At 35.3% G+C, this 25,171-nt stretch overlaps 1 protein-coding gene and 1 long non-coding RNA gene across 2 annotated transcripts; both read right to left on the bottom strand.

Moving 5' to 3' along the window:
- Positions 1-1,237: 1,237 nt before the first annotated feature.
- LOC118682925 (uncharacterized) lies at positions 1,238-3,648 on the bottom strand. Its single transcript, XR_011396849.1, has 3 exons — positions 2,516-3,648; positions 2,054-2,129; positions 1,238-1,987 (listed from the first exon to the last, which is right to left on the bottom strand). It is a non-coding gene; the product is annotated as an uncharacterized lncRNA (long non-coding RNA).
- Positions 3,649-7,169: 3,521 nt separating this feature from the next.
- Tnks (tankyrase) lies at positions 7,170-24,033 on the bottom strand. The gene is made up of 7 exons (XM_036372962.2): positions 23,328-24,033; positions 13,347-14,129; positions 11,374-13,275; positions 11,148-11,305; positions 10,786-11,078; positions 8,920-9,076; positions 7,170-8,854 (listed from the first exon to the last, which is right to left on the bottom strand). The coding sequence occupies exons 1-7, from the start codon at positions 23,515-23,517 to the stop codon at positions 8,777-8,779; spliced, it is 3,561 nt and encodes a 1,186-aa protein (XP_036228855.2). The 5' UTR covers positions 23,518-24,033; the 3' UTR covers positions 7,170-8,776.
- Between the last annotated feature and the right edge of the window lie 1,138 nt (positions 24,034-25,171).

Below are 25,171 nucleotides of genomic sequence, written 5' to 3'. Positions count from 1 at the left end.
ATCGTAATTTGTGATAATAACGAAATGGCAGACGGCATTTCGGCGGCTGGTGATTGTTGTGCCTCGTGGTTGGAGTAGCGGGATTGCCTTTATTCAACTTTACGACTGTTATTAACATCTTATTCTCGCAAGCGTTGAAGTCATATAATGCGCATTTGCCGCTTTTCCTGCTTCGCACGTCTACTATTATCATACTATTGTGTCATTTTGCGTAGGTCGTGCCTGGTGCTTAATTTGTCTTTGTTATAGTCTCTCAAATTGCACTAGTCCCGGCCTGCAGATTTTGGCATAACCAACGTGACGTGAAGACGATATATACAATATTTTTTTAAAGAAAAGAAAACTGAAATAAAATTTTTTTTAAAAGGTGACGGTGTTAAAAGTTTGGGAGCGTGTGATATTAAATTTTGTTCTGTGCTTATAAATAAAGGGGATTTTTTCTAGTCTAGATTTTAGATAGAATTTCGTGTGTTTTTTTGGCAGTTGTTAGAAAAAAAGTAATTGTACGTACACAGAATAAATTGAAAAAAAAAAAGCTACGCCATTGTCGTAACAATTTCTACTCCTGTGATCATTTCTCAAAATAAAACAATGATAGATTCTTGATTAATATAAAAGACATTATCGTAAGATTAAAAAAAAGTGGAATCATGGAATGGCGGCAACTCCAAAATAAAAGTCGTTTTTTCACCTCTTAACTTTCCCGAGGTTTTCTTTTTTGTTTTTTGAATAATACAAATGAGACAGTTTCAGTTACTTTTTACAAGAGAGATACATATATTTAGAAAATATCGATTTTTTTCTACTGAACCGATTGCTTTTAAAGGCTGTTCTACACATTTACAGTTCTCGTCAGTACTAACGAGAATTTTTTTCACCTCTAACTTTTTAGTTTACAACCCTTTCTTTGCTAAAATAAAAGGACTTTTTTTTCAAAGTACGCATTTTTGGTATTTACCCTTGAAATTTAACTTCAGTAGTTCCGACCAGTATGACATGTCTATAGATTGAGAATAATCAAGAATATTTCATTTCATATAACATCAAAAGCCAAAATCACCCGGGCCACCCATGTGCATTTTTTTTGAGGTTCCAGCTTCGCGCGACAATAATAAGAGTAATAAACTATTAAAATTTTCCAACAAATTTTTTTTTTATATTTTCAATATGTAAATAAAAGCACTCTAAATATTCAAGATAATTAATTTTTATTTTCCTATAAAAAACCACCCTCCAAAGAAGTCATGTAAATAGGCATAAGTTACCAGACTACCTTGAAAAAAGCCTTTTTTAAGTGATCATATTAGTTGTGCCCCTTGTACATACATACATACATAGGTGTTTATATAATACATATTTATGATTTATATTTAATAATAATATATTTTTATTTAGTAAATAGTGTAAATATTTGTTCCGCACAAAATTCTGCAAGATTTGTAATTTCCTAAATACATCTCAGATTATTGTCAGTAGTAGTAGTGTAGGTATATATTTAATAATTCAATTTCTAGTTTAGAAAAACAGTTTTAATAAAAAGTTATTTTTAAGAAAAATATCACACCAATAGTATATATTGCAGAGTTCTAGATTAGAAAATGTTTTTCAACTAGATTACTACTAGTTCTTTAAAAAGTGATTGGCATGTGGTGCAGCTTCTAGATTCTACTTCTCAGTTGCTGATAACTTTTGAAAACTTTGTTGGTTTATATGCCCTCAGAAATGTATTCGCAACACAAATAGCCAATGCTCTTTCCATGATATAAAGGCTCTTACAAATTAATTTCACATTTATATATACGTAAATTCATCTGTTCCTCCGTGTCCCTTCGAAACTAATTATTTTATAGAAATAGATAGCTTTATTATATATTTTTTACATCGCTACAAAAACTACATGTTTTTAAGAAGCCTTTGTTTTTAATTTTCCATTATTTGTTCATGTTTTTGACCTCTCCTTATTCGTAACAAAATTTATATATAGAAGCTACAATAAAGTTATACAGTTGAGTTCAACACAAGAAACTATATGAATACCTCATTTCTTACTCACTCTCTTCCGTTATAACTCGTATCATGTCAGTACTTATGTGTATGATGTATGCCAGCTGCTTATTCGATTCGTCACTCTGTAAGATTTGGTGTTGCAATATGTTTAAAAATTTGGTGGTCAATATGTTTACTAATATATTTATGAATATATACATGCTTTTGTATATAATTACATTATTGGAACCATGTACGACTAAATGAAATACATACATATACGTATGTATATGTGTTTGTTATTTGTTTTTTAATTATATATACAATATTTAACTATAATATATTGTCGACTGAGACAAACTATGTTTAAAAAATTTTTGTATTTTCGAAAGTTTACCAAAAAGAAAATTCATAGATGGACTTGAAATCTGAAGGCGAACCTTTGAATCCATCAGCCATTTATGAATATTTGAATGATATCTATTATATATGTATGTATATGTTTACGACATATTACATAAATACTTACTATATTGAAAAACACACATATTTATATATGTATGTATGTATATAGATATAGACACATAAGATCCACAGTCGCCAGCGTTTAACCGCAAAGTGTCAGTCATTCAAAATACACGACCACAACTTCTGCCTACTTGACGTTAAAACAAAACACACACGTACATTACATTTGAACGGCAGCTGCTCTGAAAAATTAATGAATGAATAACCAAACCCAGAGCGCCTTCCCTGTACATATACATACATATGTAGAGTATAACGTACGCATGCGCTCAGACAATGACCGCTTATACATGGTTTGGTCATCTTTCGTCAGCCGCCACACACACACCGCACATTTTATTGTAACCGTTTTTTTTTTTTTATTTCGAAAGTCAAAGCTTTTATAAATTACACTTTAATGATGAACAGATGAGTTATTTTTTCTTCTTATTATTTTGCACATTTGCCGTTGCAGCAGTTTACAAATGTTTTGTGAATACTTTTGTATGTTCCCTGTGGTTACAAGTCCATATTAAAATAAGGTAGTATAATAATATAAAAAATAAATACAAGCTCGAAGAATTTGCGAGTGCCTGCGGGCTGAGTGCTTAAGTTTTACTTGACAGCTGACGAATTGTTAACGGGTAGCAAAACATGGTAGTTTTACATAAGAACGCATTTATTCGTTTAAATGTCCAAATGTTGTGCTCGAATTGATGTTGCGTGTTGTACCAAATGCATATGTTACAATAATGTTAATGTTAAAATTATTAGCATTCCTATCTTTTTAGTAGTGGTATACTTGCAGAGTGGCGTATCGAACAAGGCATACATCAACATTATACATATACAACAAGAGCAAAATTTAAGGAAAAGTCAGTTAGGTTACGACTTTTGTTTCTCTTTCGTTTGGGAGGGGTTCGTTTTGAAAAAAAAAAAAAAAAAACTTTCATGGACCTAAACATCTCAATGTGTAGAGCCTTTCCATAAGAGATGTTGTGCGCCTCTGCTATATAGTTACTTCTAACACGAGTTGAAAAATCGTATTCTAACTTTTTGTGTGGAAAAAAATCTTTAATACTAATTGTCATATCTATTTTTAAATATTCAGTTGGAGCAATTTCAAATTTTTCCTAACATTTTACGAATCATATTATATTTGAGTTTAAGTTGAGAACTGTAGTAGTCTCCAGTTTTGGAAACATTAATTTCGCCATCATGCAAAAAATCTAAGCTAAGAGTCTACAGTTAGGGTACTGTTGAAAAAAGATTTGAAGAGTCGATAAGTTCGTTAGTTTTCAATTTTTGAGTCAATTAAACTGATATTGCGTAAGTTATAGAACAGGAATGAAATTCTTACGCAATAAATTGGCATTGGTCTAATGCTTCCGGGCGTACTTATTAATAACAAAACGGATTATTTAGTGCCTATACTGCTTACATATGACTACTTCTTTTGGCTGTTAACCTAAGAGGTTTATTCTTCAGCGACCTCAATAAGATCTAATTTATCGAAGGTAACACGGAAAAGGATCTAAAAAACATTTTAAGAAATGAAATATCAAAGTAAAGTACGCGGAAAAACATTCGACACTCGGCAGCGACTTGATACTTCTGTTTTGAAATTTTTTTTCTCAAATAAATTTTCTTGAAAATTGAACTCAAATAAATGAGTAAGAAAATATTTTAAGCATATATAAAAGGTATTTGAGAAATTTTTCCAATCCACCGACGTAATTTCACTGGATTAGTAGTTTTTGTATTGCATTCCAGCTATTATCAATTATGGTACTTTTGATAGAGTATATAGGAAGCGTTATAACGAATAAAGACTTTTTGCGAAATGCAAATTCTATTATTGTCTCTGTGATTAATCGAGATTTCTTAAAAAACATAATTATGAAGGTTTTAATACTCTGAATTTTCGTTGACCGATTTTTTCTATCACTTCTAGATTTTTCAAAATAATTTTATTTTTTTCGTATTTTTTTTTTTTACATTTTTTTTTGTTAAATCTTTTTTAATGCATTAGTGTTAAAACTAGTAGCTGTAGTATCCGCTACGACTTTAAAAAGAGTTAGCTGAAACCTGTCCTTCAATTTTATATAGAATATTTTGGTAAGGTAAACTTTATGAAAAAAATGCGTAATCTTTATATTTGCATACTTTGAACAGCTTCTATAAAGTTTTCCACGAAGTTTGTAATACCCAGAGGGAAACGTCGGGGGCACACTATAAAATATACACATAGATGATCCGATTTATGAGCCATGTCTGCCCGTCTGTCTGTATATACGCGAACTAGTCGCTCAGTTTTTGAGATATCGATCAGAAATTGTGCACACATTCTTTTCACTTCAAGAAACTTCTCATTTGTTGGAACCGCCGATATCGGATCACTATAACATATACCTGACATATAAACTGAACGATCGGAATTATTGTAAGTTCTTGTATGTAAAAGTCTTTCATTTGACGAGATATCTTCACTAAATTTGGCATGGATTATTGACCAAGGCAATCATAAATTTTAAATGCAGCATATACTTGTAGTAGTCGGAACGGATAAAAAATAATAAAAACAAACCAAATGAAGAAATGCAAAATTATATAAATAGTAAAAATTTTATATTTTTAAAATATTTTGAAATTTAACTGTTAAAAACAAATTCAGCGTCATTATACGCTTCCTTAAATAAAACTAATTTTTCTTCTCGTTTTAGTTATATTTTAATTGAAGTTAAACATTGCATTTTTCATTTTATTTTTATATATTTTTTTAAGTTTATTTTATATCTTCATACAATTATCATTTATACATCAATAATAATATATGTATAGAGAATGATTTGAAGATCGTAAATTGTAAACACTTAATGTTATGCATTCAAAGTCGATTAATTAAAATATATATATATATATATATGTATTAATTTATTTATTTAAATATGTATGTATAATATATTTGTTGGTGTTACTGTATGCATTAGTACACGAGAAAAATAGACGTTACTTTGTTGTTACAAGAATTGCTTGCCCGTTTAGCAGTCTACATTTGCAATAAATTTACCATTACCGGCGTGCAGTTCGTCAGCTGCAAACAGAGGCGTCACAACATTTACATAATTGTAGTACATACTTATGTAATGTATGTACAAATGTACGAATGTAACAGTTATTTTTGCGATTAGTCGCGCAAAATCGTAAGTGCGATTGAATTGTAAAATTGAACCTTAGTTGCGTACTTTAGAAGAACTAAATGAACGAATGTTGTGATAGTACCGGGTCGAATGAGAGTCCAGGTCCGCATTTTTTATGTAAAAACATAGTCTTGATATATTGCTATTGCAGTAGCAAAAAGCATTTGACTAATATTTTTGACAGTTATTGAACTGCTAGTAAACCCAGTTTTTTTTTAGAATTATTTTTTTAGAATATTTCTATGTAAACAGCCTTTGACCAGATAAAAAAAAACAAAATGCGTCTCCATTCCATTTACGATGAACCGATTTTTGCGGACAGAACTGTCGACAGTTGTGATCGTAAAAGCTTATAGGCTCATGTTAAACTTTATGACGCCCCTAATCACAGCAGTTTTTGTAGTTAATTGCATGCATTGAAATCGTTCACGGTTTTTATTATTTCATAAGTGAACCAAAATTTTCACAGCTGTGTAGTAAACTAAAAAAAAAACGCAGAGTCCAATTGAAATCGATAACTGTTTTTTTTTTTTAAATTTTTTCGAAATTTCACAATATTTTCTTATGCAAAAATATATGAATTTCACGAAACATACATACATATTAAGGGTGGACGGTACTGCGGGACTATTGCAACTTAACTCTAGGTCTTCGAAAATTTAAGAGAAAAGATGGGAGAATTATTCTTCCCCGACACTGTCTATGAAATAGCCAATTTCGAAAATTTCGAAAATTTTCTCGCATGAAATTGCAGTTTTTCTTTTTTTTTTTTGACATATCATACATTAATGCGCTTGTTTTTCTCAATTTGTTTTTACCTGACACTGCTGCTGGCATTGTCAACTTCGAAAATTTCGAAATTAATCTCGCAAAGTTTTGTTTAAAATTTTAATATTTCGCAAAATTTTTGACGAACTTTGTAACTGAATTTGGAAATAAGAATTATCCGACGTTAAATTAAGATAGAAAATATCATAAATTTCAAAAATTTTCCATTTTAGCATCAATAGTTAAATACCCAGCACACTAAAAGTATTTTAGACTAATTTGATATTCATGTTGTAGTTTCTAGTGTCAGATATTAGAACCTGTGAGCTAAATTTGAAAAGCCGCCGAATGGTTCAGATGTGAAGAACGTTGATATGGGTGATTTCAGACTGAATATCCCGCGTCCATCTTTATGTATGTATGGTATGTGTGCAATTTCACAAATAATTTCTGCTCTTTATTTAGAGAATCGTAACGCATTTTCTTTGCTGCTTTTGATCTCATTGCTGCGCCGTTATGGTTTCAATTCGCTTTTTTCTTCATTATTTATTTTATTTTTTTTTCAATCGATTTCTTCATTCTTTCTTCATACTGCCGAAACGTTGCTACCTAAAGCTTACATGCTAATATATAATTTATATATTTGTATATATTTTGTTTTTGTTCTGCTTTAACACGACGACGACTATAAGTTAAAAGTACAAGAAATATGGAGTAAATGTAAGAGTGTAATAGTTTTCTTTTTCTCATAATATGTAATCATAATCGTAATAATAATAATAATAATAATAAACATTTAAATTGGAATACGACGACACTGTGTACGCGACGTTAAGCGTAGTACAGTTGTCATATGGCTTTGTCTTTACGTCGAACAGCAAATCGAATATAAATACGAATAGGAGATCAAAAAATGCTCTAAACGCCAGCTGCAATGCAGTCGTTCGAATCGTTCGAATTCGTAATGCAATTGCAATTACCACCTTCCCCACCGCCAACACCCACGCATGTATGGGTGTAATTTCGAATTGACATTGTTGTCGTCGTGCGCGCTGCTGCCGCCACCGTCACAATTCGTATGTGATGTTGTTGAGATGATCGCGCGTTTTGCGCGCCTTAAAAGGTGCCGAGAAATGTTCGTATGCCGTTTCGGCGGTGAACGAGGAGGAGCGCAAGCGCCGATGCGGCTGCGAGGAACGGGTCGTTTGTGCGCCGGAACTGCGCGAACGTTGATAGGGTGGACGCGCAAAACTGCTGCTGTATGGCGCATTCGAACTGTGCCCGCCGCCAAAGCAGCGCATTGCCGCACATATGAGCGTACACCAACGCCACGAGGAGAATGTGTAGAAGTGTGGCGCTGTTTTGGGCAACAAATGTTGACGACTATGATGCAGATAGGGATTGTAGTTGGAGCGGAATGAGCTGTCACTGCTGTTGCCACTGTCAATGCTGCTGCTATTGTGCAACAGTGACATGCGGAAGATATTGCCGTTATTGCCAATGCTATTATTACCATTGGCATTGCTGTTGTTGTCATTGCAATAGGCATCCTCATCGAAATCGAAATTATTGGTTAGGGCGGCTGCAGCAGAGCCGCCACTGCCGAATGCTTCATCATGCTCGTAGTCACGATCAATGGAGACGGCCGGTGTGATGATCATGAATTGTCCGTATTTGGTGCGATAAGAACGATTGCTTGCAGCATGTCGATTGAGGTGGTTACTACCATTGTTGTTCGGTGGCGGCGGCAATTGTGGCAGCATATGTGACGACTTTTGATGTTGTTGTTTTTGTTGCTGCTGGTGGTGATATTGAAACTGCATTTGCGTTTGATTGGCAATCGAGTTGAGTAGTGTCTGATTGGTGTCCACCGATGAAAACGAATTTGTGGAAGAGAGCGGCGACATATCGCCGCTATGACCTAACATATCGCCGCCATTGGCGACCGTTGTTATAAGTCCGGCCGCTTGACTGATGAATGTGCCAGCCGGTGATGGCTGTGTGGTGGTGACCAACTGTTGTTGCTGGTTAAGTGCGGGATGATGATACTGCAGTTGCAGTGGCAGTGAATGCTGCTGTTGCAATTTTGGTTGCGGATGAGTGTGATGTGTTGCTGTTATTATCCTATTGTGGTGTTTTTGTTGTGGTAGTTGTTGTTGTTGCGGCTGCTGCTGCTGAGGTTGTTGTTGCGTTAGCTGTTGTTGCAATTGTTGTTGTTGCAATTGTTGCTGTTGTTGTTGTTGTTGCAGCTGTGGATGTTGATGTTGCTGTTGTGCAGGCGAAGTTGTGGTAGGAGTGGAACCAACTGATGGCCATCATCTCGATTCCTCATTGCCGCTGCTATTATCGTCGGGTTTGACAATCTGATACGTTATCAAGTACTCGGGATACGCCTAAATAGATGTTAGCATATTACAGTCTAATTATTATTATTTTTAAATAATTATCCGTAATTCACCTGTTCGCCTCTGTAGACTACATACTCAGCGAAATGCAAACCACCTGCCGATGGTCGACCAATCACCGAATGATGTCCAGGCGGCGCATGTGCCATTTTCATGGCGCTATACTGCAAGAACGATTTACCCAATGCAACGCGGCACAGGAGGAGTTGTCTATAGGAGAGCACATGAAAAGCATGAAATGTAAACAATTAAAATAAATATATTGAGAGTTTCATTATTATTATTTTAGGTGCTTTTTTTGAAATTAACTTCGAGTCTAGCCCATTTTGAATATTTTCATATTAGCTATTACTCATCTAGAGTTTCCGCATTTCCCTATATATAAAATGTGATACTCTTCATAAAATCAAACGATTCCATACAAGAACTTGATTTTGATTGGTTAGTTTGTATGTCAGCTATATGCTTTCTTTGGATATTGTACTGTAACTTTGGACAACAATTATTGCCAAATTTCGTGAAGATATCTCATCAAATAAAAGTTTTCCACAAAAGGAATTAATTCAGGTCAGTTTGTATGGCAGCTATATGCTATAGTGGTCCGATATCGGCAGTTCCGACAAATGAACTACTTGGGGAGAGAAAAAAATTTCATATCGATATCTCAAAAACTGAGCGGCTAGTATGCGTGCGTACATATATATAGACAGACGGACATGGCTAAATCGACTTAGCTCGCCATGTTGATAATTTATTTATATATTTTATAGGATTTCAATATGGGTGTTACAAACTTCGTGGCAAACTCAATATACCCTGTTCAGGGTTTAACAAAAAAAACAGAAAACAATCTATGAGGGTGCTTGCAATCTACAACGGACCGAAGTTTTACATTAAATCGGCATTATAGGTAACTAAAGAGATCATTTAATTCTATGAATGCGCTACTGATTATTTGTCTCTAAAAAAATTTAAATTACTACTTGTGATCATAATTTCCGTATGGATACTTCTAAAATTTTCGGATGCCCTTCTAATAATAATTTTAATAGCAGGAGACCAGCAGCTATGAAATATATTGTAATTACTTTATTTATATCGAGGATTTCGATATATAGATATATCTAGCTTAACAATCGAAAAATGCTGTTTCAAAAATATTAACCAAAACGATCAGTAAACACTCGAAGTAATTTTCGAAGCATAATAGCAAGTCCGATAGATGCAATATCGAAGTAAACATTTTCAACGGTGTTTCTACTGGCGTTAAAACCGGTTAAACGCGAATTCTGTTTCTGATATGAGCTATGAAAACAAATTCACTGAGAGTCAAATTCAAACTATGTGACAGGCCACAGATGATAGATTACTGAAATGATTAGTTCGGTAAAAAATCCCATCTGACAAAATCAGACAATCGGACAACCCAAGGACCAGAAATATGTATATATAAATAACAATTGTTATTTTTTGTTTTATTACTTCTTACAAGAAAACCTTGCTTTCAAATACATATTATTTTCGATAAGTACTTTATATAAAAATAAATAAATAAATATATTATAAAAAAAAAAATATATATATAACTTCGTAAAATCGCAAAACATAATTTTTTATTAGAAAGATATACAATTAATTCGTTTTTCATGATTAATTCTTAAATTAAGAGAATACCAACTGCTCAATATTGTAACATTTCAGTTATTTTTCCCCGTATACAATCAAACAAAAATAAAAAAAACTCTTTACCAAAAACTGGGGTTAATAAAACCGATACGATTCTAATATAAAAGTACCACCTAGGCAGCAAGCGCTAAGTTATTTGGGGAATATTTTTTATGCGGTTGCCAGAATAACAATAACCACTTATATAAATATGTGCTATAAAAATTCGATCAGTTGCACGAACAGTGACTCACCTTGGACAAACATAGCAGGACTTATCTTTGTGCGAGGGACAACCAATGCCACCACCAATGCCATACACATATTGATTACTCTTTGAGCTGTGCTCTGCAAAATAAATACCCGCCCCAAACATGCCACCAATATAGGCGTGACGCTCATCGAAGCCCTTCTGCACAATTGCATTGATGAAGGGGCTGCCATGGAAGAGCATGCGTTCATTGGCCTGTATGGAGTTCTCTTCAGCGACTTCATGGCGTCGATGTGCGTAACGCTCCCAAAGTTTGCGGTTTTGTACCTTTTGAACCTGCAAAACAGTGCAAATGAAAATAATTAAAATGAGAGTTTAATGAAATTCGAGCTGTTTATAACTCACGCGTATAATGTTGTAGCGCGTAAAGTAACCGCCCGCTTGACCATTGTCTCTATGTTCACGTATAGTAGCCTGCATTTCCTCTTCAACCGCGAGAAATTCCTTATCGTCGGGCAAGAGATCCACTAAAAGAGTGCCTGGATTGACATTGTTACCAATGCCTGCGGTGTGAGAAAGTAATTTGGTTAAAGTAAAACGCCATATGTTAGTTATGCTAGTGCTGTCTCACCTGTAGTGGCGCGCAGCTGCGCAATACCTTTCAATATTTTGTGTCTAAAACCATACGCAGACACGCCCACTTGCTTCAAATCCTCATGACTCATTTCGGCTAGTATTTCCAGCGTGATTTGCTCACGCTCAAAGAGATCTATCAAATGTTCCAGCTGTTGGCTGCATAAGAAACTGGCCACATTGGTGATGGACTCCGGATCGGGAACTTCTTCGCAACTGGTCAAATCACCAGAGTTCGCTTCAGCACCTTGTGCGGGACTAATGCGTGTTGACAGCGGTAATGGCACTGGCACGCTAAGCGTCATCGAGGCACCGGAAGGCAGTGTTACGGTCTCAGTGGTTGGTGAAAGCACATTACAGGCTGCTGCTGCGGCAGTCAAGCTACCAGCGCAAGCTGCAGCTGTACCGGCTGCCGCACCAGTCGCTGTTGGCGCCGGTGATGGAGAATTGCTGAGAAGTGATTGCTGTGAGGAGCTCAGTGTCGAGTCGCCTAATGACGTTGTCATCGCGTCTTGCAATAGACATTTCACGTCATCGGCAGTAGCCAATTCGATTGGTGTTTGACCTTCTTGATTCTTCATATAGGGATCAGCGCCATGTGCTAGAAGTAGTGCGCACAATTGTGTGCGTCCTTTTTGCGCGGCTTCGTGTAGCGGCGTAAAACCCCACTTATCAGTGGCATTCACCACAGTCTTGTGTTTAATTAAGAGCGCTGCAATATCTAAATGTCCGTAGGATGAAGCATTATGCAGTGGTATTAAACCACCTTTGTCTTGTGCATTTACATCGGCGCCATTTTCAAGCAGATACTCAGCAACTTCGTAATTATTGTAACCGGCCGCCAGGTGTAATGGTGTTGAATTGCGTCCTTGTGCGTCACGACAATTGATCGTCTCCGGTGTGACCAAACGTTGTACACGCGCCAAATTGCCTTTCTTCGCAGCGTCTAGTAGAGCTGAGTTTCCGCGCAATAATTCCGCTACGTCGTGATCCGATTCCTTTACTAAATCAGCCGGCGTGGCACCATCACGATTTTTCTTTGATGGATCAGCGCCATGTTTCAACAACAATTTGACAATATCGTATTTACCCTTGGCGGCAGCTTCATGGAGCGGTGTGAACTTCCACAAATCCGAAACATTTACATTGGCGCCATGCTTCACGAGCAGCTCCGTGACCTCGTAGTGACCGTACGAACAAGCGTTGTGTAGTGGCACTAAGCCACCTTTATCGGCGGCATGCACTTCTGCGCCGTGTTCCAATAAGAACTCCACCACTGGCACACGATTGAAGCCGGCGGCAAAATGCAGCGGTGTAGAGTGACGTCCATCGAGATCGCGGCAATTTACCGTGTGTGGTGTAGCGAGCACTATGCGACGTACCGTGTCCAGATCGCCTGCCTTGGCAGCTTCCAACAGATGTGTTTCCGTGTCTGGTGGATCTTTGAATATCTTCAGCACCGCATCTGAGGCCAATTGTGCAGCTGTATAACCTTCAAGCGAAATAATGGTTGTATCAATGGAATAAGAGAGTAGGAGGCGCACGGCTTGTTCATCTCTGGCGCTCTTGTGCAAAGCAGTTTGGCCCAGCCCATCTAATGCATTCACTTTGGCGCCATTCTTTAACAATGTATCCATCACATCGTAGTGTAATTGCTCGGCTGTGAGGTGTAATGGTGTGAGGAAGGCCTTATTCTTCTCATTCAGTAATGCACCTTTGCGTATCAGTATTTCAACGATCTGTTTGCGTTTGGGGTCAATGGAAATGGCGGCAGCGTGTAGCGGTGTATCGCCTGTATACGGATGTACAAAGTTAACACTTTCGGAAGAGAGGAATTTCTTTAGACGTGCCAGATCACCCTTTTTGCATGCGTCCAGCACGCAGTGACCTTTGAATTCATCTGAGGGGGGAGATCAGAGAAATAATATGACTTAAATATATATAAATATAAATATTATTCATACAACTTACATGTGATGCGTTCACGCAATTCCCGCGTCGGCGCCGAGTCGATTGCCGACTTATTATGACAGTTCAGCAGCGTCGGATCGGCGCCTTTGCTCAGCAACAGACTGCACACTTCGATGCGACTCTTGGACGCTGCCTCATGCAATGGCGTAAACGCCCACAAATCATTGGCATTTACATTAGCACCGGCTTTGATTAGCAGCTTTGTCACCTCAAAATGTCCATACGAGCAAGCATTATGCAATGGCACTAAACCACCCTTGTCCTTGGCATGTACATCGGCGCCGTTTGCCAGCAATATTTCCACAATACCAATGCGATTGTAACCGGCTGCCAAATGCAGCGGCGTGGAACGTCTACCATCGCTGGCGTGACAATTCACATTGAGCGGCGTGAGTAGCGCCAATAGACGATCCTCAGCGCCGGAACGAGCCGCCTCCAACAACTCATCTTTACGGTACTCGCCCGTTAGTACGGGGCGTGTGTTGTCATCGGCCAATTCCAGTGGCGTTTTCTGCTCCGAATTACGTATATTCGGATTGGCACCATGCTGCAGCAACGCTATACAAACGTCCACTTTACCTTTGCTGGCCGCCTCGTGTAGCGGTGTGTAATTCCAATTGTCTGTTGTATTGGGGCTTGCGCCCGCTTTTAAGAGTAACCGCACCACCTCGGCATGTCCGAATGAGCAGGCATTATGCAATGGATGTAGACCGCCTTCGTCGCAGGCCTGTATGGATGCGCCACTGTTAAGAAGAAATTCAACTACCTCGCGACGACCATAACCTAAAGGGGATTATGGGAAATATTTATGCAAATTTTGTAAATAGGACATGACACGATTGTGTAAGTAAATATAATATTTATTAGCTAATAAAATCTGCTTTTGTCTCTTTTATAAGTAAGTACATAATTATATATATAAAGTGGTTTACAAAAATATGCAACTCTGTAAGTTTACAGTTAGTGTTTGCCGCGGTACCAAATTTTTTTTGTTCATGACATATACGATACGAAAAATGTTTTTTATTTAAATTTGTATATATTAAATTTATTACTAAACCATATTTAGCTATATATTTACAAGATATGATATCCAAAAATGTTATACAATATCGCAAACGAGATGTCTGCCAAAGAAACACAAACAAAATCACCGCTGACTTTTTCATTTTACAGAAATACTCGATCCGGGGAGAGGTTAAGAAAGAAACTAACTGTATTTACTTCAAATTTAACAATTTTAAATACTATAATAAAGTTTGTATAATAAAGGTCTCATTTCAAGACGTTTTCCGTCCATTTGAAAGTATAACCGCTCGGAAAATAAACTACTTATAGAAAAAACTCAAACCGCTCACAGTCACTAGAGCTATGAGCTCACTGGTATTAAAGTCTCTGATTGCTATAAACCTCCTTGGAGAGATCTGCTCACATTTTGATGCATCTATTAGATATTTGATGGCATATAAGCAAATATTCAATTCTTTACAAAGGTAAAATAAATGCAATTGTAATCAGTTTGGGCACATTTTTCGTAGACTACACTGCACAAGTATATTGTGAAAAATAGTCTTCATAGCTTGTCACACATAACAACGATTGAATAAGAGTAAACTGGATAATAGCCAGCTACTAATTTGTAGAAGAAATGGCAAAGTAGGGTAAGCTGTTTACAGGGTCACCAAGTAATGCGGTGTGACCAAGTTAAATGGGGTTACCGAATGCTGTACACAATGCGACAGGTAAATACGAGGACATATGCATGGCATTAGGTGAACAAGGATATTGTGTCGTTGTTGTCAACAAATATACGTGATAATGTGCTGGATACAAGTAGTCTATTTAAAGGCAACCAAAGTAATGCAAATTTGGTAATGAGTGAATAGTGGAAACTTTAGAATTATTTTCAAAAACGTACGTAAAATTAAAGTGCGAATAATCCTAAAAAAAAACTTTAATTATCTATGCTATGCTATAAACAGTTCCAGCAGGTCGGTTAAGTCAAACAGCACGGAAAAACATTACTGTCTTTTGTCGAACTTTTGGTGATCGAATCATATCAGGAAATAAGTTTGAAATTTGAATTTATTTATTATAAATTTGGTCTATGTTGATAAACATCGTGCAGAGTTATGAGTAGTGTCGGATCGACAAGTTGGTATTCATAAGACTGAAAATAACAAACTACCCGAAACACTAAATGTGTCAAAAGATAAAGTAACGGCAATTCTATTTTAGTCAGTGATTTTCTACTATACTTTTATTACTTCTTTTTTATTTATATTTTGAGGCATTTACTTTTATGGAAAAACATACATATTCAAAATAAAATTTTTTTTTGAAACGATATTAGAGAAAAAATTGTATACACCTTATACAGTGTAAATCTTTTAGAAGATATTGCATGCCATATTTTCTTAGGCATACCAGAGTTTGAGTTCAATTCAATGAACTATATATTTAATATATAATATAATTTAAACTGAAATTACGTAATCTGAATATTTAAGCAAAATGGACGCAATGCATAAATGTTTTAATTAAAGCATTTTATAGCAGTGGCAAACATTAGTTCAAATTATAGTATAACTGCCATAAAATTATGGTGTTAGACAATGGAGTAAGCGTATTAAAATAATTAATGAACGTCTTGCCCAAGCAATCATTGGAAGAAACCATTTATCAATTATTAACATGAAAAATGATTTTGAGTGAATTGCGCCATATGAGTACATACAAATGACCAACAAACATTTGTTTATTTTTTTTTTTAAGCATAATACATAACAAGTTCAGACAATCTTTGCCAAATCAAAATAAACCACTGTTAAATTAAAAATTATTCACAACGATATTTAAAAAAGTGGAATTACCATAAAAAATATATAACTTACTAAATATTATTCAAGAAGTTTTAGAAATGCTACAGTGAGTTAAAAATGTGTACGCCTGAGTTGGAAAAGCTTGACTAAGTGTATTTGTGTGAAGATAGGTCTTATAACCATTCACTATTACCAAGTGATTACGGCACAGTCGGCTTGAAGATATCATATTAAGATTTAGCATATTTACCAGTAAAAAGCCCCAAAAACATAGTGCGCTCCAAGCAATTCTATTTATCATCATAAGCATGATGTTCACTCTATGTATTGGAGCTAAAAAGTGTTTACTTCGTGAAAGAGATCTTAATAGACTTTGACACAGAAATGTTGTCATTTCTAGTTTTAGTGTTTGAAAATTAATTTTATTATTATTTGCTATAAATTTTGTTTAAAAAAAAAGGCTAAATATAATATTTATTTCATACGAAAGATCCTGTTATATGTATTTTATTGTTTAATTTTGCATGGAAAGCTCAGAACTGGACATTTTTTTGTCAACTCTACTATATATAAAATAAAGTAGATAAAGTCGACAGTTAAGTAAGCTTTAAGATAAAATAAAAAGGCATTTTAGGAAAAAAAGCGAATATCGATGAACGTCGATGTTGTTGTGAATACAGCTCGTGCAATTATTTTTACGGTATTGTATTTTAAGCATATCAATATTGACAAATTTTTCATTCTTCAATCTTATTGAAAACAATACGTTACACAACGAGAGCTTAACATCTGTTTTCAGACTACTATCTTAATAAATAATAAATACGGACATATACTTTAGGGTATCCATTATTTCCCAAGACTTTTACAGCGTATAAATTTAAAGGAGTAGTTTTAGAGAAAAAATCATTCACACCTTTTTTGTACTAGAATATTATAATTTTTTTTTACGGTTACTCTTTTACATGGAAAAATTATTTATGCACGATTTAAATTAAAAATTAAGCGCTCGTTACGTTCTATCCTACTTTTAAGGACAAAAAGTGAAATTTTAAGGGCCGTTGGCAAATAAATCCACTTGAACAATAACGGACACCCTAATATACCCTATATAATATACGTATATGAAAATTTACTAAATTTTTCAACGCAAAGTAATAACAACGAATTTATAACCAGAATATATCTTAAAAGCAGTTTGCGAAATTTTGACTGGCAAGAATGCTATTAATATATATACATACATACAAATACTTATATTAGTAAAAAAAAAACGAAAAAAGAACGTTATGTTTCGCTGCACAGAAACTATAATACTCTTCACATGTACATTTCTTACAGCATAAAAGGATATAAAAAGGTCTTAATCTTAATTTTGATAGGTCAGTTTGTATGACAGCTATACGCTATAGTGGTCCGATATCGGTGGTTTCGACAAATGAACAACTTCTTGGGAGAAGAGAACGTGTGCAAAATTTCAGATCGATATCCCAAAAACTGATAGACTTTTTCGTGTATACAAAGGCAGACAGACATAGCTAAATCGACTCAGATCGCCATGCTGATCATTTATATATATATGTATTTATAGGACCTCCGACGTTGCCTATATACTTCATATATCCTGTTCAAGGTATAATTAAATGAATATATATGCTATGTGTTTATTTTCTGTCTCAATATTTTTTCAGAGTATATTCATAAAAAAGTTATCGTTTTATTTGTTTGAAGTGATTTATAGCAAGACGCTACTGCAGTACTAAATATATATCGTTATATATTTTGCATGTAGAATTTGAATTGAGCTTTTAAGATGCGTTACCACAAATTAGTCATCGCCAACAAGCCAACATGGCAATGGTTCGCTGCAGTGCCATGGGTAAAACGTGATAACTGTTTGAATGTCGAGTAAAAAAAAAAAGCTATACGAAATAATTCCAACGAAAAAATAACCCATTTTAACGTAACAATACTATTGGTGCTAACCTACTAGGGCAGTTTGATATCTCAGTGCATGTTGAATTTGAAGAAAATTTATCAACATCGAAACGAGTTATTTTGAAGCAATTGTGTCCAAGATAATAAGATTATAGTTGTGTATTTTTGAAAATAAATATATTGTCGCTCAAGTGATGAAACAGAATATGAAAATAATCTACTACAGTATTGAAAAGTCTTTTCTGCTAGAGTAACAGTAGCAGTGGCGTAGCTACCTTGGGTGGCACCCGATGCGGAAGTTGGTGGTGTCACCCCAAGGGAAGTAAAAAGCAATAAATGTTATATGATAAAGAACATGGATCATTTATTATTTATAATATTGAAGAAATAACCAAACACAATAATAACTAAGACAGAAAAGGAATTGTTATATAATTAAAATTTCTTCTTTCTAGCTTTGGCAGCTGCAAACTCAGTAATAACTTCATCAAAATTTATATAATATTTTGTATTGCTTCGTGTTAGATGGCTAATATACCAAAATTGCTAAGCCGCGATTGGGTCATTGTTGCCCGCAAATAGTTTTTTATTAATTTTAATTTGCTGAAACTCCTCTCATATGAAGCTACGGACACGCAAACCGTCATGAACAATTTCAGTGCAATCATAAGATTTGGAAGAGTTGTATTCCATTCCATTCCATTCTACAATAAACTTTAAAAAATGTAGAGACAGCCCATCAGTACCCGTATACATAGAGCTGAGCTAATGCTAGTGGAGGAATCCCGGAAAAGGAATTTTTGTACTAGCCTAGTCACTAGTCACCACAAAAAACCCTTTTGCTACGTCACTGTACAGTAGTCTCCGGAACTTTTCCCTCTACCATAAAGTAATAAAAAATTTCCGTCAAAACTTTCATTCGTCCGCGCAAACTTTTTATATTGTGACTGAATTATAAAACGGTCCTCGTATAGCGCAAATCAGTTAACTGGTCATTCTGTTAAGCCATTTTTGTTATTTGTTATAATTTTTCTTCTAGTTACTTGTACAATAGTTTATCATTTTTTCTTTTGTGTATTTATTTTGAATTGAAATTCATTCGTTGTTTGGCGTTTCGAATGGGTTTCGTTATTAGCCATACGTAACAATTAGCCAAACGTAACACTACTCATATCAGTCATAATACAATAACAACATTATGCAGGCAAGGTCGGTCGCTGTTGGCGCGTTACCGTCCATGAGTTGTCTCTCTATCACTATATTTTATACCTATTAATAATTTTGCAAGAAAACTTAACTTGCAAACATTACAGTGAATTCACTGTTCTGAGTCATTCTGAAAGAAATGAATTGTTAACTTGTTAATTAATAACTATTATATTTATAACAATGTACGTATGTGCAATTAAAATTGTAAATTGCAGTCAAAAATTTAATAAGAAGAATTGTATTGTATTGGTAAGAATGTAGCTACATGAGGGAAATTTAACTTACATTTCAAAGTACCACCACTAGCCTGTAACCAATAACTCAACTCACTTTGGCAGATTTCGACCGTAACACCCTATAGTACCATAGGTAGGCTAAAAAGATACCGAAATGGCAACAACAAGGCGGCTCACGCCTTCGCTTGTATTTGATTCAAGAATCTTCGGTGAAATTGTTGTAATTTTGCACTCGAACGACAATCTTCCCGTTTACCAATAGGAGGTCCGGGCCTAAGGAACCCAACCTATGGCTGTGGAGAATTAGAGATGACAAATGAGGCCAAATATCTATGTCTCACTTTGGATACGCCTATTCGGAGGAATAAGCATGTGAATCTAGCCATGGTTAATGCAACAAAAGCACTTATGGTGTGCAATCGCTTAGCTGGTAAATCCTGCAAGTCAAGAATTATCAGGATCGAAAGCATCGCAGACTTCGGTAGAATTGCAACTAATGAAACTGCAAAGACTTGCTGGTGTCTGCGTATCAGGTGCAATGCGTACGTGCTTAACGACAGCACTAGAAGTCATACTGGAACACACACAAGGCGGAATGGTGTAACTACATGCTGCACCTAGTGCTGAGAGATAGCACTTTTAAGTCTTTTAAGTGGTACACTGACAGCTCGACAACGTCGGAAGACATTGATGCAGGCATCTCAGAACCGCCCACCAAACATTCCATTCCTATGAGACGTTTTCCGAGCATTTACCGAGCAGAAATTTTTGTCATCAGTCGATGTGTAAAAAGAGAGGGTAGGGAAAAATAATGAACAATTTACAAGCATGTACCAGGCAAACTAGCTAATGGGTGGTTACAACCTTACTAGGTTCAACAGTATAATTAAGCTCCCCAGAGACTGGGTATAGCCTCTTGTGCAAACCGCCAGTTTTCGCACATGCAGCCGGAAACTCCCGAGCACATGATTCTAGACTGCACTGCAGTCCTTAGACGCAGGATCAAGGCCCTTGGATCTATACAATCGAATGGGGATTACATCGTCTCAATAGTACAAAGCTGGATTCTGGAATTTATCAAAGTGCTGGGCCGAAGTGAGTCGGTGTGACAGAGGTGAAGGCAGAATAGACCTTAGGTCACAGTGCAAGCCTCAATTTATTTCTATCTATCTATGTTTCTAGCATTTTATTTCTCATAGATTAAGTCTAAAAGAACCGTGTATTGTTGCCAACGCCTATTCTTATTGTATATTTATGTTAATATCGCTTGATTATAATAAATATTTTTGATAGATGTCTTACATTTATTCAACGACTCTAATTTACACAATGCAAACAAAACTCTACACATTTGAGTGTACAATAGTAAACGAGTAGTATCGAGGGCCGAAGCAGTCAAAGTTTCGAAAATTCACAACCTTTGAGAGAAACTAAGTTAGTAGTAGACGAGCTTTAACTGGCAGTCGAACATATGGCCACATAAATTGTGTAGGTAAAATGAAAATAAAAGTATGGTAAACAATTGAAAGGAAATAATTAAATACATACATACTTAGGTACAAATAAACTTATATGTACATATGCATGTACATAAACGTGCATATAACGAAATATATATTTTTTGTATTATAAATGTGGCTAAGCACCATACACTTCACTTTCAGATAATTTAGATACATTTTTATATTATATATTAGTTGGGAGCCAAAAGCAGTGAACACGAGCAAAGAGTGAAACTTCAAATTGACGCGAGAGGTGCAAATTGTAGTTCAGTATGTTGCAACGTACCAGGCTTTTGTTATTGTTACAACGACACAATTGGAATATTAAATAAAAACGAAAGCAAGTTTGTGGGTTAAATAAAAAAAAAAACAAAGCTTTTAAAATTAAGAGATCTTTTGCAACAACGTAACAAGGAAATAAGTAACGCGGTTAAACGGATCTTTTTGAATTTAAAAACATTTTGTTGGCCCCGTAGACCTCTCAACGTTTTTTATTTCTCACAAGTCCACTATAAGTATAATATTGATCTCACACAAAGCGCGCGGTTTTCATTATATGGTCAAAAGAGCTTCTTGCATGAGGTCGGTTGTATAAGTCTGATTTTTTGTGTCAGAAACCGTACAATTGTCCAATTTCTTAACATTTTGTCAAATCATAGGATTCTAGAAATATATTTGATCAATATTTTATGTTATGCACTTGAGCCTGGTGCACAAACCAGACCAGCTCATTCCTGTTTCTGACGTCAAATCTTTTCCACGTCTTCTAATTTGTGGGCAAGTTGATGCATATATATATATATATAGGTATTTCTTTTGAGTGACCTCTTATCCGATTAGATGACTGATAGATTGACCACAATTAGTGGTGTGTCTTTTGACTACGAACAGGATTACTCGAACAATAGAAAAGCTTTGAAATAGCGCGATATTGACAACCCTCTGTTTTACACGATTGCACTGATACGCTCACGTATAAAAATAAACCTGTTAATTTATTTTCAGCATCTAATTAAGCGCTGAGATTAAAAACACATAGCGTTTGAACGTGCTCAAAACATTATCGTTGTGGCAAATCATCGCAGAAGGTACATTATGGGTGTTCGCACAAAACATGAGCACAACGTTGACACAAAAAGAATTAAAGCAACTAAAAACGGTTACTTCAGCTGCACCGAAGCTAGAATACCCTTAACAAATATTAAAGATTTAGTTTGTATGGCAGCTATATGCTATAGTTGTCCGATCGGTTTTCTTCGGAGATTGTACCGTTGCCTTGGATAATAATTTATGCCGAATGTCGTGAAGATATCTCGTCAAATAAAAAAGTTTTCCTTAAGACATGATTTTGATGGTGCAGTTTGTATGACAGCTGTATGTTATAGTGGGCAGATAAATGAGCAGCTTCTTGGGGAGAAAATGCTGATCATTTATATATATATTTTACAGTTTTGCCGGCTCTGGGCTATTTCGTGGCAAACTTAATATACCAGGTATAGGATATAAAGAAATCATATACTTACATATATGTATTAGTGAAAAGCATTTCTATTTACGAGTGTTAACTAATATGACGTGTTTAGCATTTGAAACAAATTTTAGCCAACAGTGTTTCACTGCAATCTGGTCATCCAGGTCAAGCTAAATCGAAATACGTCACGACCATCGACGCACAACACTTTACTAGTAACAACAAATTGTTGCACAAATTAAAGCTGGAATATCAAAAATGGAGCAACAGCATCAACTACAAGGACCAATATACCAAGCTTTATTCAGCTCAGTCGTCACAAAATTCAAAACAGCAACATATACCCGGCCTGACTATACATATGCAAATTGCACATAATGGTTAGTCACTCCCTTGTCCTTGTTTTCAGCAAACCCACCCTTGATACCGCTTTTAACCCGCACCATGAAATACTGTATAAATTTTGCAAGCAAACTGGGTCAAAACAACGTGTGCATTGTAGACGCAATTGCAGCCGTAGCGCGTCAGTCGGTTGCCCCAGTGATTCAAGGACGAATTAAGTTAAGGACGTTCATACCTAACTATTGTGTTTACTTGAATGAACTCACGCCAATGCTGGATGATTGTGTGGATGTGTATTTATGTTTGCACTTGTATGCTGTATCAGCAGTACCGTTAAAGATCTAATATATGCACATAAATAAATATATATATATATATATATATGTTAATAACTTAACATCTGCCACATATGTTAAACCCACTCCGCCCTCCAACTTATTGAAGTTAAAAAAAAAACTCACCTGCGGCAAAATGTAAAGGAGTCGACTTGCGTCCAGCAGTGTCTCGGGCGTTCACAGTTTGTGAGGTAATTAGTTTCTTTACCTTTGCGATATCTCCAGTTTTACATGCTTCGAAGAGCTCTCGTAACGGATCGTTGGCCATAGCCGCATCGAGGTTTACATTAAGTATTGCGCGACTGCGACTCGACATTTCGGAACTACTTACAGGTGCTTACGATTTGTTATAATTAACGCTGCTTAGCTTTTATTGGTTATGCTGGTCGCTGCAATCACAAGATAAGCAGCGACAGCCACTAAACTACTTCCCGTATATATGTATCCGATACTTCTTTGTTAGTTGCTCAAGACTTTATATCTTCACCATGGAAGTTCAGGCTTTATTTTTTTCCTTGTACCAATCAAAAATTTTCGATCACTAAGCTTACGACTCTACACACCTTTCTTATTAGCTCAAATTTCTAGACAAACACAATCCGCCACTCGACTCTTGACTTTCTTTCGTCGATCAAACTTTTTTGTGCATACTTTCCCCCAAACCAAACTGCGAAAACACTTTTCCTTTATATTTATCGATGGTAATTTCACATTTGGTAGTTTCTCATGTAAAATCAAACATTGTTCACAATAAAATCAATAAATTCGCAATTTTTCCAAATTTAAGGAAATATAATAAAAAATAAATTAACGGCACAGCAATTTATCAAACGTACATCAAGGATGACATGATGCGAGACTCTCTCATTTTCGCTGATTTTTCTGTTATTCTCTTTCCCTGATTATTAAAATCAGGGAATTTCGAACAGCTGATGTTAAAAAAGGCGGGATGCCAGAAATAAACCCGCTAAAAATAGCTAACAAAAGCAGTGCGAAAAGAAATTTCAAGGAACGACACAAATACTTTTGAATAACGTGCAACTAAATTTTATTTGTTAATTTAATTTAAAACGTTCAATATAAAACCATGACCTTTTTTTATGACTTGTATTGTTGCTTTGTTATAATTTTTTTTATTTATATGCTATTTTTTTATGTTATGTGATTTTTTAAAAATTTTATTATGTAAATACAAGTATATAGGGATGTATATGCGTTATATAGGCCTACTCGGGGACGGAGCACCTAAAAATAATATCGAAATGCAAAATACCCCCAAGTTTTTTTTATAATACCCAATCCATTTTCGTTCGACAGTGGCATGATTGGCAAATGTTATAAAAAATGTGGGTTTTGACAGCTCTCTCTCGATTCAAAGAGTCTCGCATCATTTCATCCTTGCGTACATTGCTGACTTGAAAAAACCACTGCAAAAATATGAAATGGTGCACACAAGAAGATGAAAATTGGGAAATTTTATGAGCTGCCAGCTGTTGTAACAAAAATAATATTTGTGTAATATTCTGAAATTTTAATAGAGTGTGAGAGAGTAAAATAATTTAACTAGCTTATGTGAATATTGTTATAAATACGTATATTACATTTATTTGTAATATTAGTCTCAAAAAGAGCTAAAAAAAGAAGTGGTAACATTTTTAGAGGAAAGATCTACAAAAGGAAATGTGACCAAAATATGTTCACAGAGTTGCAACAAATAATTTTTACAAACTAGTTATAAAATTATTTAGGGATACGCGCTATCCAATTCTTTTAATAATTTTAATGACTAACTCGAATGTGAGAAGCTACTACAACATATTAACGAGTATAACAGTTCCATTAAATCTGATTGGTTTTAGTATGGTAAAATCTGGAGCACTAACCAATAAGTGTGGCAGCTAGTAGGCAACCCAGATCCCTTTTTGAGAGTAAACAAAATGTTGCATTGAAATGCATGATGAATGTCAAAT

The sequence above is a fragment of the Bactrocera oleae genome, chromosome 2 (genome assembly GCF_042242935.1).
Source record: "Bactrocera oleae isolate idBacOlea1 chromosome 2, idBacOlea1, whole genome shotgun sequence".
NCBI classification, from domain to species: Eukaryota; Metazoa; Arthropoda; class Insecta; order Diptera; family Tephritidae; genus Bactrocera; species Bactrocera oleae.
Note: the sequence above shows the minus strand (reverse complement) of the source record. Positions and strands in the feature narration are given on the sequence as shown.